Genomic DNA, 13,911 nt, shown 5'->3' with positions numbered 1-13,911 from the left:
AAAAAAAGGAAAGGGGAAAAGGGGAAAAAAGGGAAAAAAAGGGAGGAAAAGGGGGGAAAGGGGAAAAAAGGGGGGAAAAGGGGGAAAAAGGGGGGAAAAGGGGGAAAAAGGGAGGAAAAGGGAGGAAAAAAGGGGGAAAAGGGGGAAAAAGGAGGAAAAGGGGGAAAAAGGAAAAAAGGAAAAAAGGAAAAAAGGAAAAAAGGGGAGAAAAGGAAATAAGGGGAAAAAAAGGGGGGGAAAAGGGGAACTTTACTCATGCAATTATGTATTATTCTTCTCATCCCAGTCTGTACCCACACACATCTCACAGTTAATGAAGTTGTACATAAGAATGTTTTGCTTCTACTTCAATTAATCTTGGGAACTTCACTGCAGAGGCAGCCAACCAGTTGCTTGCAGTGTGCATTCTTATAAGAATAATTGAAATACCAGTAATGATGCTGGGTTCCTTTGACTCACTAATCTAAAAAGCATCAGGAATTAATTCCTGAAAAACATCCTGAAAGAAATGCTCAGAACTACATTTTACTATTTTGCAATGGGGCAAGTTTTTGGGTTTTATGTATGTGTTTTTGTTGTTTATTTAAGGTAGCTTATACCACACTATGAAGCATCATGTGGTACCATATGAAGTGTCTTCATGGTCAGAGCCTAATGCAAAAATGGACTACACACTTCAAATATCCAACCAGAAGGATCATTCCCAACAGATGTTTTTTTGAATATTTTGAATACACACATTTAGCACAGCTTCTAGTGTTCTAAACATGCTTGTGGGAATAACACATGAAACACTGGTGCAGGGACACTGGTTTACAAGATTTTTATAGCTATTTCCATGAATACGATATTACCTTTGTCAAATTTAACATTTCAAAATAAATCACTTTTTTAGTGCATGCACTGCAAAAACTGTTTAAGCTACAAATAGCAAGTAAAAACCAACAGGCATTATTTTAATCAAGAAATGAAAAACACAATAGACAGCTATTCAATAAAATACTTTTATTTATGTACAGTGTAAAGACGCTTTGCAACAAACATTATATTATACAAGAGCAGACTTAAGTTTGTTTAACACTTTTAAATTTACTTTATGGGGGAGTCTCCCTGAGGTTAAAGAAGGTTTCTTATAACTGCATATTAATCAATATTTAATCCATATTATCAGGAAAACACAAAAACACTCTGAAAGATTTGGACATGGATATTTAGTGGAAGATGGGCCTGGCAGTATGTATTGAAAACTACTAGACAAAGTATCGCAGTGGTAATGTGAATCCAAGGTCATGACCAATACTGCAAGTAAGAATAAAAAAATAAAAATGGTGGGTTCAGGGGGGAAAACTATGAAAAGCTATGGAAAAAAAACCATATGCTAGAAATGGAGGAAAACACAAACTGTGATTTAGGAATGTTGTATGACGACCATAAGAACCAGATGACTGGACAAGGACATCTCAGATTAGACATCTTTCTTAAAAAAAACCAAAAAAAAACCTAACCAAAACAACTGAACACCATCATCTCCACCACAGTTTGCTGCTTTGGGTTGCTTGGGTTTTTTTTAAAAAAAAGCTTCAGAAAGGTGACACAAACACCACTCCTCAAATACACTTGTTCAACAAGAAAGCAGAGCCAAGTCCCTAGCAGTCACATTGACAAATAATTCACCCAAAATCACATTATGCAAATTTTCCAAATCCACAGCAGCATACTCTGTGACCCAATCCAACCACTATTGAAACTGACTGAATTTTTCTAAATTGTAGATTGTGGATGAAGCTGTGTAAGAAGGTCCAACAGGACTGGGATTAATTTCACTTCAACAACATTTACAACCACATATGGCTACTCTACCTTTGGGCTGAAAAGGATCACTTAGTTGTAAGTACCAAAACCCTCAGTTCAAGAACGTTTTCAGCCTTGTTTCACAGCAATGTGACTTCCACAATAATAAATCAGAAAATCCTCCTAAAGGGAGCAGTCAATAGACACTGAAGAATCCCAGAAGTCTTTATGGATTATCTAGTTCCAACCCTCCTGCTGTAGGCAGGGACACCTTCCACTACACCAGGTTGTTCAAAGCTCCATTCAACCTCACCCTGAACACTTCCAGGGATGGGGTATCCACAGCTTCTCTGGGCAACTTGTTCCAGTGTCTCACCACCCTCATGGGGAACAATTTCTTCCTAATATAATCTAATTCTCCCCTCCTTTAGTTTAAAGTCATTGCCCTTGTCCTATCACTACATACCTTTATAACAGGTCCTTTTATACTCAAGTATAAAAAAAGAGGCTCTGTGTAACAGAACTGGTAACTCCAACACTAGGCCATGAAAAGGATGAAGAAGAAAGATTATCTGTATTTTTGTTGTATTGTATTTCTAGATGGATTGTAAAGTACTCTTAAACCAACAGAAATAAAATAAGTGCTGTTATTTGCTTTATTGCATAGCTTTCTTGTTCTAGCAGGTCTAGCAGTGTTTAGGTTAACAGGGGCTCTAAAGTATCACACTCATTATATAGTTAAGACATGCAAACCCTAACAGTCTTTAAAACTCACACTAGGATGCAAACTAAAAAAACTGCATTATGATGACAAAAACATAATTGTAATGAAAGATTTAAAATTCAATCAATAAAGTTATACACATTAATAATATAAAATATTAAACTTTAGACATCTGGTGTTATGACATAAATTTCCACCTGTCTTTTTTCAGTCTCAATTCACTACTAACCCCCACCCTCCATATTTTTTATTTTACCACATAGGAACTTCACATTCTTTAGTCAGCCACTATAAGAATTACACACACATCCCAAACTTCTTCTGATGCTTCCATTTTCTGTTAGGACTCTTCAGAATTCTGTAGCTGGGATTTTAACAATAATGACCTTGTTTTATTGAATCCAAACCTTCAAGTTTTAAGCTTCATAGAGTATACTATCATTCTGACACCTGATGACTTATTCTCTGCCTTTCTCCCTGGATCTCCTGCAAGTGAGGTTTGGATTCTGCAAGGTATGCATTCAGATCATATTTTTTGGTTCCATAGCCAAGGAATTCATGCCTCTGGTTTCTTCCAAAGTACTTTTAACATTACTCTTCCACATACAAGTCCTCAAGAAGGTACACCATTTCAAACTTTTGAGAACCCTTTTTACTATAAGATGGTGGCCAGACAGACAACACTGCAACTTCATTCTGCCCAGCTAAGAAATAAGAAGGTAGCTCCAAATTTAGATTTTTATCTATTAAATATCAGCACAATAAAAGACAGGCTTGCTGTGTAAAATTACTGTGACCCTCTCAGCCTGGTTTTGAATGGGCAATTTCAGATATTCACCACTTCATCATTATCAACAAGATCTGGCTATATATTTGTGACCTAAAGTAAGAAGTTTCCTCCCCATCATAGAACAGCAATTCAACTCCATGCTCACACAGAGTGCATTAGGAACCACAGCAACCTGACCACTCCCTTCACTCAGAACAAATCAAAAACATTCCCACCAAAAATTAATAAAATGGGGCTGTTTACACCAAAGAGTGCTTCCCTCACATATCTGAAACAATATGCTTCACCACAGATCGGTTCACAAAGTCTCTAATTCATGGCTTAGTGTAAAATTCTTCACAGCATGGGTTTGCCCAGTCTTAATGCTTTGGGAAATAAATTTGTATAGCAGTCCTGTCACACAGAGCTCCAATTAACCATTTTTAAAATCTCATTTGTTCTGTGCACCAAAACTCATACCCCTGTCATTCTCCTGCCACTAGGCGTCACTCTCTTCTATCGTGATCTTTAGCCCTCATTCCATTTCCCACCATTTCACCCAGGAACGATCAAACCAATATTTTAAGTGGGAGAACATCTATCACCATTAGACCCTATCTAAAGAGCAACCCAGTTTCTCAGGTCAAGGAAAGATTTTTGTGATGCAACAGATAAAGTGCAAAGGATTGTTAGTGTGGCTTGGTATGTTCTTTAAAGTTAAATAAAAATACTAAAACAACCAAACTCCCACAGGAGGTGATAGGGGCTTTCCTCCATAGAGGAGTCACCTCCACTTCTGAAACCATCTGAAACTAAGTGCATTCCCAAAAATAGGAGGTCCCATAACAGAATCACTAGTGAAACTAATTGCATGACCCTTTACATGGGACCTATAAACAAAATAATTTTACTAATCAAGCAGCATTTTTTTCAAGGATGACACAGAGTCACCTTCTGATGTTGCCACTTGTGTTTAATTGATTTAAAGTCCAGAAGGGGCCACTATGATTACCTACCAAACCACTCATATGGCAAGTGTGTGGATATCCACATGCATGGTTTTGATGGATATAAACTCCTCTCATACTGAGGGCAAACTGAAAACTACAACTTTGACAGCAAACACTCAAACAACTATTTTCCTTTTTCCTTAGGAGCGCTTAAAAGAAAAAAAGAAAAAAAAATAATACCCAAAAAACCCCAAACCCACAAACCAGCCAATGACAAAACCCAAACATAGGCCATGACTACCACTGACTAGTTCTGTGACTTGGAATGATTCACAGGAATTGGGTACTCATGCATACCTAACTTGGATCATAATTGATCTTAATAAACAATTTAACGTAATTTTAAGTATCTCTACCATATGTGAAATAGGATTCAAGTTAAACTTGATTCGAGCCGAGCTTAATAGATGACTTACTGTAAAGCCACTTTGAAGCATTAGGAAAAAAACCATGCCATTAGGGAGCACATCACTACTAAATTATGAAATACTGTCCAAGCCAACAAACTGTTGGTGTAATTCATGACGAGGGTTGAAGTTCTCATATGTATACACATAAGAAATCCAAACAATCAACACTTGTGATGCACATAGAGTGCTACCAGCAAGAAGTCACTGCATCAATGAGCTTCTTGCAAAATCTTCTAGTACACATGCAAAGAATGACTTTGCATTGTATTCCTCTGCTACCCTGCTGGGATATTGTTGTTTCAGTGCTATATCCTCTTCTTTTCATGTGTTTCACCATTTAATTTTCCATTTTCCACTGCTTTATTTTCAAAGTTCCAGTCAGTTGGGCTGAGGAGTTGTTGAGTTTTTTTGTATGTCCAGTAGGGGTTAAGTATTAGCGTAACAGCAAATAGTCCCGAGAATAAAACAATAAAGTGAAGAAGTCCCAGATTTTCTACAATAGAATTCCAATTGAAAATACACACCCACCACATGTGGTAGGTAAGAATCATGCGGCAGTGAAACAGGTGGATCATCACCCACTGGTTTGCCTTCCAGAAAAACGTGTTAGCACGGCCAGCCTAGAAAAATAAGAACACAAAGTATGCAAAGTGAGATTGTTACTTCAAGATAAGGAACTGAGGAATCTGTAGAACTAATATAAATATCCAGCTTTCATATACACACACTCTCAGGCACTTTTTCCTCAAAGTGCAATGCTACTCCACACACACACACACACACACACACATATATATATATACACATATATATATATACATATATATATATATATGGAATCTTAAACTTGGTATGGATCTATACCATCCCTCTGTGCACATGCACACAGCATCGCACAAACCTACATGGAGGCCTACACAAGTGCCATCATGACAAAAGCATGACAATAACACAGGTTGGATAAATGCAGTTTTGATGAAAAACTATTCAAACAAACCACACAGATTATCTACAGACAAGTGAAACGCATGAAAACTGTTAAAAATATAATCTGAAAATTTTCACATTCTTACCTTCAGAAGCATCCAGGAAATGCATGTTGAGGGAGTACTCATCTCCAGCAACATTCCCATCAAAGGCAGATAATGTCCAGATTTCACATTAATTACTAAACCAGCCAAACCACCGAAAGCAAGCAAATGATGAACTACTAAGAAAACATCAAATGTTCTAAAAATAATGTTGGACACATGAACTGCTACATTTTCAAGCAAGAAAAATCCAGCTGCTATTAAACAGTTAAACCAACTCCACTTTTGCTGTGAATAGACTTTGTCAGCATGAAAAACAGGATCTATGAGCAAAGCCCATAACCCAGCAACACAACTCTGAAGTCCAAAGACACCACGTGTGACTGCCATATTCCAAAACACCTTCTCTTTTGCATACAGAGCACGGTAGGTGGTACTTCTCCAAGAAGACAACCAGTGAGACAGAAGAAATACTCCCAAGTAGATTAAAAAACCAGCAGCTAAAAATGTCAAACGAATTTCCCATAAGAGATAGTCCCAGTCAAAAAGAGTCCCAAACACTGGATCATCATTTGGAGGATTCATTTCTTCTCTTTTGATACTTCTCATCCTCACTACAGTGTCCTTCATGCCTATTTAGCCTCTGCTATTCTGCAAACCAGTAAGCATGAATTCTTCCATCTGGAACAAGGATAAAAAAATTTAGTGAATTTTTAAGTACATCCATATATATAGACTCAGAACCATAGAGGGCTCACATCCACTGCAGTTATGACCTTGGTCCTGTTGCCATTAGGCAAAGTCATCCCAAAGACAGGTAAAAAGACAAAAAAAAAAAAAAAAAACCATAAGATTTATGACTGGCCTATGAAGTCCCTACTAGTACAAAGTAATGCACTGAAGCAAAAGCAGAAGAGGGTCAAGTAGGAATGCAAGAAAGAGGAAGAGAAAATACAATAGGGAAACCCTGTTTTGTTACTTACGAAACTTTTATTTCAACAGCATTGCACAGCTATTGTCCTACTCCTCTGCTTTTCCTGCACTGATTTTACAGCATTTGCTACAGCTTTGGGTGCAATTCAGAATCTCAAATACAGATCCAGAACATAAAACTAGACAAAACTAATGCAGTAATGGGGACCACTTACACCAAAAAGGGGCTGTAATGATCATAGCTCAAGACTCTGCAATCAGTTTCTGAACATTAAGCCGCTTTCCAGAAAGAAAAAAAAAAACAAACTCAAAAATGGAAAAAGAGTATGGAATGTAGACCAGCAACATTATTATATATTATTAGTAACATCAGTGTAATTAGCTGAACAGCCCAACATTAAGTGCCTCAAGTTGTCTGAAACTTCCTGAACACACCGTAGTTCAAAAACAAAGGTTTGTGGGGAGGGAAAAGTCAGATAATACTGAAACATTTGAACTCCAGCTCGTTTTATGAACCATACAGGTGATATGAGCACGACCACCAGATCCGCCGCAACCTGCGAGTGCTGACCACCACTGTGCGTCTGGGAGCCTGGCGAACGCGAGTGAAAAGGCCACAAAGACCACGGCGGGCAGAGCGCCCTGCGAGAAGCTCCGCCGTGCTTCAGCAGGCAGCAAATCCCAGCAAATGCGGTGCACCGACTCGCCCTGCCCTCTGCTCGCAGGTGCCCCGCTACAAGGAAGGGACGGGCTGGGAGCCCCGAGGGCCGTCGCCCACCCCCCGGCATCACAACTGGAGAGACTGACTCCAAGTCCCAGCAGCCCCTCCCCGCCATCTCCCCGGGGAAAACCAGGGCAAAACACACCGATCCCACGGTACGACCAGACCCTGAACAGCGCGACTCACCACCGCAAGCCCCGGCTCTAGCAGGGCCGTGACAGGTCCTGCGCCCCGCACAGACGCGGCACGGACGGCACCGACGGCCCTCCCGAGCCCCTCGCACACCTGGGACCGGCCCCGACGCCGACGCACCAGCCTCGCTCCTCACCCACAGCGCTGCCCGCAATGACGGGACGGCCCTTCCCGGCTCCGGGACTGCCCTGGCCGTTCCCCCAGGAGCGCCCGGCCCGGTCCGACCCGCCAGGGGAGACCCGGCAGGCCCCGACCCGGCTGGACCCGGCTGGACCCGGCTGGACCCGGCTGGAGCCGCCGGTCCCGCAGCGCCGCCCGCAGCCGCCGGCCGCCCTCTGCGCACGCGCCGCCTCAGCAGCAACCACCGGGCGCCGCGGGACGGGGAGGGAGGCGCGGCTGTACCACTCGGGCGGGGGGAGCCTTGTCCTGTCCCTGCCCGAGGGAGCGCCGGGCGCTGGGGGTGACACAGAACCTTGCTCTCGCAATCTAGGCGACATTGATAGTAAAAAACGAATTTTTTACTAGGCATTGCCACTACATTTAGCTAGGATTATCCAGTTTCATTAAAGACATCAAGTTATGAAACGGATGTCAGTGGTGTTCTGCTCCATGATTCTCTTCATATTTGTGACAGCTGATGTTGTCATCCCAGTGACTCAGGCTGAATCTCCCGAGGTCACTGAAACTACCCCGGGAGGCTTCCTCGGCGTGTGACAGTCCCGCACCCGCAGTGCACTTTGTCTTCAGCAGGAGTGACTGGCAGGCACCCTGAATTTTGCCAGGGAAACGCTCGGTCCCACAACAAATCAGGTGATTCCTCAAAAAGAGTGACCAAAAAAGACAAAATCAAGCCACAACTTCTGTCACATGGAAAATTAGCCTAGAACAGCTGAAAAACCCGAGCTTACCTATGATGAGAGACCAGAGCTGGAAAATCTGCATCGGCATTCAGACGGGTTCTTGGTTTCCAGATGAGGGAGTGCTGCCATTCCATGTGGAAAACTGGGTCCGGACACCACGGCAGGATAACTGGTCAGCAGGAGTTTTGTGCATTTGCTTTTAATTGCTCATGTGATACCAGGGTCTGCAGCAGACCCTGAGTGAATTCTGTGAAAAGTTAGTATCTGTTCGTATGCCACCTCAGTAGTTTTCATACAGGCAGCCAGCAACACCTGCTTGTTGGGAAAGTTTGGGAACAAAACCTACCTCTTGTGCCTTTTTTTAACGTGCTGGGTGAGGCACCTTGGCTCTGAGCTGCTCTGCAGACAGCCCAAAGCGACAGGAGGGCTCCGTGCCTACACTACCCGTGTGCCACTGAGGTGGGTCACAGGCAGAGCACACCTGCCACTTCCCTACCAGCAGCGTCAGGAGCACCCGGACCAGCAGCAAATGCTGGGCAACAAATTTCAGCCAAAATACTGATTTCGTACAGCAGGCATGGTCGAGTGACAGAGTTCCTAATGACAAGCTCTGGTAAATTGGTCTTGTAGATGGGAAGATTCATTTTTGCACAAAAGGGAGAATAAATTTGTTGCGAAGACTTGGGATATGTTTAGAGCCATTTACTAACACTGAAGGGGGAAAAGGACCACAGGGCCTGAGAGATATGAAGTAAAAAATCTGAAGAAGTTCTCACTTGAAAAGTATTTCCTAGCTGATAGTAGATATTCATTTATCAACCCCTGTTTGCTAGCAGGTGCCAGAGTTGTCCTAGCAGGTTCCCAGTTGTCCTGGGAAAACTGAAAATTATGATAAAGCTGATCAAGTGAAAGCTGTGAAGAAGTTTAAAGAAGTTTCTCTCTCAAGCAACATGATGGGACTTATGTACCAAGGGCATGTGTTCTTGCTTTCCCCAATGTTATTCTTTGCCAGAACTGTCTTTAAATAATTCCTTTAAGTTGTCAAGGAAGGAGATTTTTTAACTTTCATATAAAGAACTTTGACCATAAAGTCAAAAGCCAGATCACTGGCTGTTGTCTTTCTTGTGGATTTTCTTTGTTTTTGCTGCTTTCTCAAAGCAGTATTGCATCTTTTGGTTACTGGCAGCCATAGATGTGTTGAAATAGTTCAGTGTTACTTTCCGAATCTTCTACTAATACTACAACCATACTTAGTAACAGCTTTTTTATAGGTGTTTCAATATGATCACTTCAGGTATTTCAAAGTAATTCGTCCTGCAGTGAGGCTCATCTTCCACATTATGTCATATTAAATTCTCCCTTTCACAGACATTCTGTCTGGATGCCATAGCATGCCCTGTCCAAAGCTAAATTTCCTGTCTAGACTCTTTTGTTTGCTTGCTTTGTGGTCACAGCATCTTCAGAATGTCATGACTGGAAGAGCAAAGCACCTCGTGGCAGGGATCCCTGCCTGCAGTCTGGATTATCCACTCGCTCCTTATAGCTAAAAGCCTCTCCATACCAATTTGGTAGTGCTTACCTGAAGTCAAGAAATTAGTCTTTTTTCACTTTACAAAACATGTTTTGTTGCCTCAATGTCTACATCTATACATCCTCTACCATGTGGAGGCTGCCTTTTCCTCTGAAACAAGTGGTTGCATCCCTGCTGTGAATTGAAAACTATTTCGGTACACACTATTCCCAAAACGTGTATAAATGTTGCCTTTAGAAAGTAATTTTGACCATACTGCTGCTTCAAATGGACCCATGCCCAATTACCAGGAACCCTTTAGACAAACAGCAGTTAGTTCAGGTCAACCTTAGCATACCTTAGTGTCACAGTAATAATTAAATACTGCATGTGATAACAAATCAGTAGCTCTTCTGTTTCATTTACAAATACACAGATACCTGATGATAGTTGAAAATGATTTATTTAGTTTTAACACTTTTGATTTCATTATTCCCCAAGTCAAAGTGTCATGATACCAAGTCCTTTTCCCTGCTTCCTATGCTTCCAGAGGCAGACTAGTCCCCTTTGGTGGTGTGAGAGCACCTAAAAGGTAGGCTTAGGAGATGGGTATGGGGGACACAAGACCAACCAGTGGCACCTTCAGTGAGAGGGGAGCCTACTCTTTGTGCAGAGACTTCAGGATGACTACAGTAGGATTTTATGTGTAATTGGTGGGAATACAGAATATGGCCAACCTGTGCTTCCACTGCCATTCACAGTGAGTTATGTGGTTTAGGACCAAGTTGAGAAAGGGGTTTCAAACCTATTATCAAATTAATCCATCCATTGCAGAAAACTGTTTGTACTGTAAACATTTGCCTTGGGCAGGTATTGGCAGAAAAGTCCACAATAAGCCTGTCTGAATTCTGCCTTATGCAGTGGCAACAGATGGGATTTCTCTCTCTGAAGAGACATGGTGTGGTGGGGCCAGAAGTTATCTGTAGCAAAAGAAAAGGGATGGAGATTGGAAGAAAACCTGCCTGATGAAGCTGTTCCCTGATCATTTTATAGCTCTTTGTCATCCTCCAAGTAGCATATGAAGGAACTCAAGTTACTGCCTAAGGTTATTTTCATTTATATTTTAATTCCAGAGTACCAAACACTTGTAGTCAGTGTATGAAGTTATATGATGATGAATAAAACCTGAGCTGGTAATCTTCCTCATAGAGGATAAAAAGTCTACTACTAATTTAAAAGACAAGACCTCACTGACTTCTTAAAAGGTTTTAGCCCTCTGCTCCCAAAGTTTTAGAAAAGCTAAAAGCTAGCACACTTACAGACATTGATTAATGCAAATATGCACAACTTGTGCATATATATTACCTGTCATGTAATTCTGTATTTCAGTCACATGCTTCTTGAATTCTCTTTTTAAACTGAAATTTACACCTTCTGCACCTACTAATCTACAGTCTGGGTTCAAATCTGTGGGAGCTTTACTAGTTATTGTGAGAGCTTCGGTTCAAGTCTGTGGGAGGTTTATTGCATGCATGCCTCAAAGAAGGCTGTGGCAATACCAAATGTGTAATCTTGGTTTTTTCAATGCTTTACACACACTCTCAAAGTTCTTCTGATTCTTATCCAACAAGTACTTATGCAGTATTCCTAGATGCAAATCACAATTGTTAAAATGAGCACTTTGAACATGCTTGTTTAAGGCCCTTTTCCTCTTAGCTAGTAGGAAGTATACTTGACTTTTTTAGAAAACCTGTATTACAAGGCTTTCATGTGTGCCATGGATTCAGAATGTCTTTACATTGCATAACATGTTTATCTACCTAGACTGCTATGTTTTCCTCAGTACTGGGAGATCTGCACAAACTATTTTCGTATTTCACTTACAGTCAGTTTTAAATAAATTAATCAACTCCTTATGCTTCAGAACAGACAGTGAAAATAGTTGTCTTAAAACACTTGATATTCTTAAAATTTAAAACAGCTCCGATTTCCTGATCATCCACACTTTGAGCTACCAACTATGGGAAAGATCACAGCAATGAAACTGTCAGTTTCTGCCTGCTCGAATCTTTCCAGATAATGGAAGTAATATAGAAAAACTGGAGATTATTTACTTAGTACCTCTCAAGGTTATCCCCCACTTCTGTTTGTGAAAATTACATGAAAGTGCTGGAGGTATACAACCACTGTTGAGTAGTGTTGGATAGCTCCGTTTCACTCCTAAAGCTCTGTTACATGTTGACAAAGTTCAGGATATTACTCATTCCCATGCTGAACCTGTGACATCTGGCCGTTTCTTGTCCACTGCTTAGCTGGACTACACCAGGTACAGCTTTTGGGCAATTATTTCTTCACTATTTCTTCTCTTCTCACTCTTTTAATACCATTTAAGGCAAGTTACCCTCTCCTTTTATTTTCTAATCCTAATTTATTTCTATTTTAATACATGACACTGTCAAGGTCCCTCTTGCTTGGTCTAACCCTTTGTGTCATGAATTTATCCAAATCTCCAATTCTCTCTTCTGCTGGCTCTACAGTTAATCTGCAAATAATAAGTCATTGCAGCTTCACCTTTTTTTTGTCCCTTCAAGTTCATACCTTACTCCATAGACTTCTTAGTCTCTTTCTGTTTTGCAAGCTTCCCTTTATATTCCGTGCACTGTAAGCATGTCTCTTGAGTCATTGCTAAAATATATTTAATCTTTGGTTTTTTTCTCCCTCTTTTCACTACTTCTGTCTAGTCAATGCCTCTTAATGGTCCTATCTGAGGATCTTCACCTTCTAGTGCCCAGAATCACTGGTGTAATTAACCCCTTATTTTACCCCATAGGAATAATAAATAAGAATAATACCAACTGTATTCAGTCCTGGACTTAAGTTCCTCAGCTGCTTCTGGCTGGCTTCAGATAAATACCACAAGGTGATTATAAGATCTTGGGTTTGCAGTTTAACTTTTTTATTCCTCCCTCACCAAACAACATGTCTTAACAATGTTTGCTGGAACAAGTTATTCTGCCTTAGTATTTATGCTGTTGCTTCACAGCTGTAGTCATGAAGGTTAGTCTTAACTGGTGTTTCAGGTTGACCCAGAATATCTAGTCCTTCTTTCTCATTTCCCACAGAGTTACCTCCAGTGCCTCTTCAGGTATCAAAGGAAAAGGCTGTGTCTGTCTCCTGGAATACATGCTTATCATTCTGGGGCTTTATTTAGCTTAAAGTTGTCTCACCTGAATAGAAACTAGGGGATTTACCAGCAAGTGAAATGATGTTTGTCAAATGACAGCAGCCAGCGGTGGGCTTACCAATGGGTCTCTAGCAAGGATTTGATCCCAAGTATCTCCTCAGACCATCTTTCAGTTGTATGTGTAGACAGCTACTGTTACTGTGAAAATTATCCAAGGTGAAATGATGGACTGTGTGGAAACAGCGGGCAGAAATGAGGAACATTTCTGTGGCCTCAGTCAGTAATATGACAAGTTTAATTTTGGGGATTTCAGAAAAATGACAGCAAATCCATCATAGTAAGAAGATTTGGAACAGCTTAAATGGTTTCTTGGAATAAGCAGCCCATTCTTTTCAGCCTGATCCAAGTGGGAAACTTGAGTTATTTCCCAAATTAATATTAGAAATTAAAAGGAAAATAATTTTTGTTACAACATTTTGCTAGGAGTATTTGGAAGAAATGTATGTTTAAATCAACAGCAGTGAACAAGCAGCTTTTATGGCAGGTTACTCTAGACCTGCAAAGGATGGATTTTTTTTTTTAATTTAGTCTATTTAAATTTGTTTAGAATAAGAAGATTATTACCATTTACTTTATGATTTTCTAAAAATAAATTCTACACATATTGATGTTAGTAAGCAACAGTTATATTTATATTGTATCTTTTAATCCTTAATACAGATTTTCATTTAACTAAGCCTGTGGTGCTCCAAAAACTTCCTAACACCTCCTTTCTC

At 40.6% G+C, this 13,911-nt stretch overlaps 1 protein-coding gene across 3 annotated transcripts; it reads right to left on the bottom strand.

Moving 5' to 3' along the window:
- Positions 1–990: 990 nt before the first annotated feature.
- CLN8 (CLN8 transmembrane ER and ERGIC protein) lies at positions 991–7,856 on the bottom strand. Of its 3 annotated transcripts, none has more exons than XM_085574591.1 (3): positions 7,718–7,856; positions 5,778–6,416; positions 991–5,324 (listed from the first exon to the last, which is right to left on the bottom strand). In XM_085574591.1, exons 2-3 carry the CDS (start codon positions 6,363–6,365, stop codon positions 5,010–5,012), a joined length of 903 nt encoding a protein of 300 aa, XP_085430717.1. In that variant the 5' UTR covers positions 6,366–6,416; positions 7,718–7,856; the 3' UTR covers positions 991–5,009. The 3 variants fall into 3 exon arrangements, with proteins under 3 accessions (XP_085430717.1, XP_021406912.2, XP_021406913.2); XM_021551237.4 differs by having other exon boundaries at positions 7,576–7,817; XM_021551238.4 differs by having other exon boundaries at positions 7,675–7,813.
- Between the last annotated feature and the right edge of the window lie 6,055 nt (positions 7,857–13,911).

The sequence above is a fragment of the Lonchura striata genome, chromosome 3 (assembly GCF_050655825.1).
Source record: "Lonchura striata isolate lonStrDom1 chromosome 3, ASM5065582v1, whole genome shotgun sequence".
Taxonomy (NCBI): Eukaryota; Metazoa; Chordata; class Aves; order Passeriformes; family Estrildidae; genus Lonchura; species Lonchura striata.
This window is presented reverse-complemented; position numbering and strand designations above follow the sequence as displayed.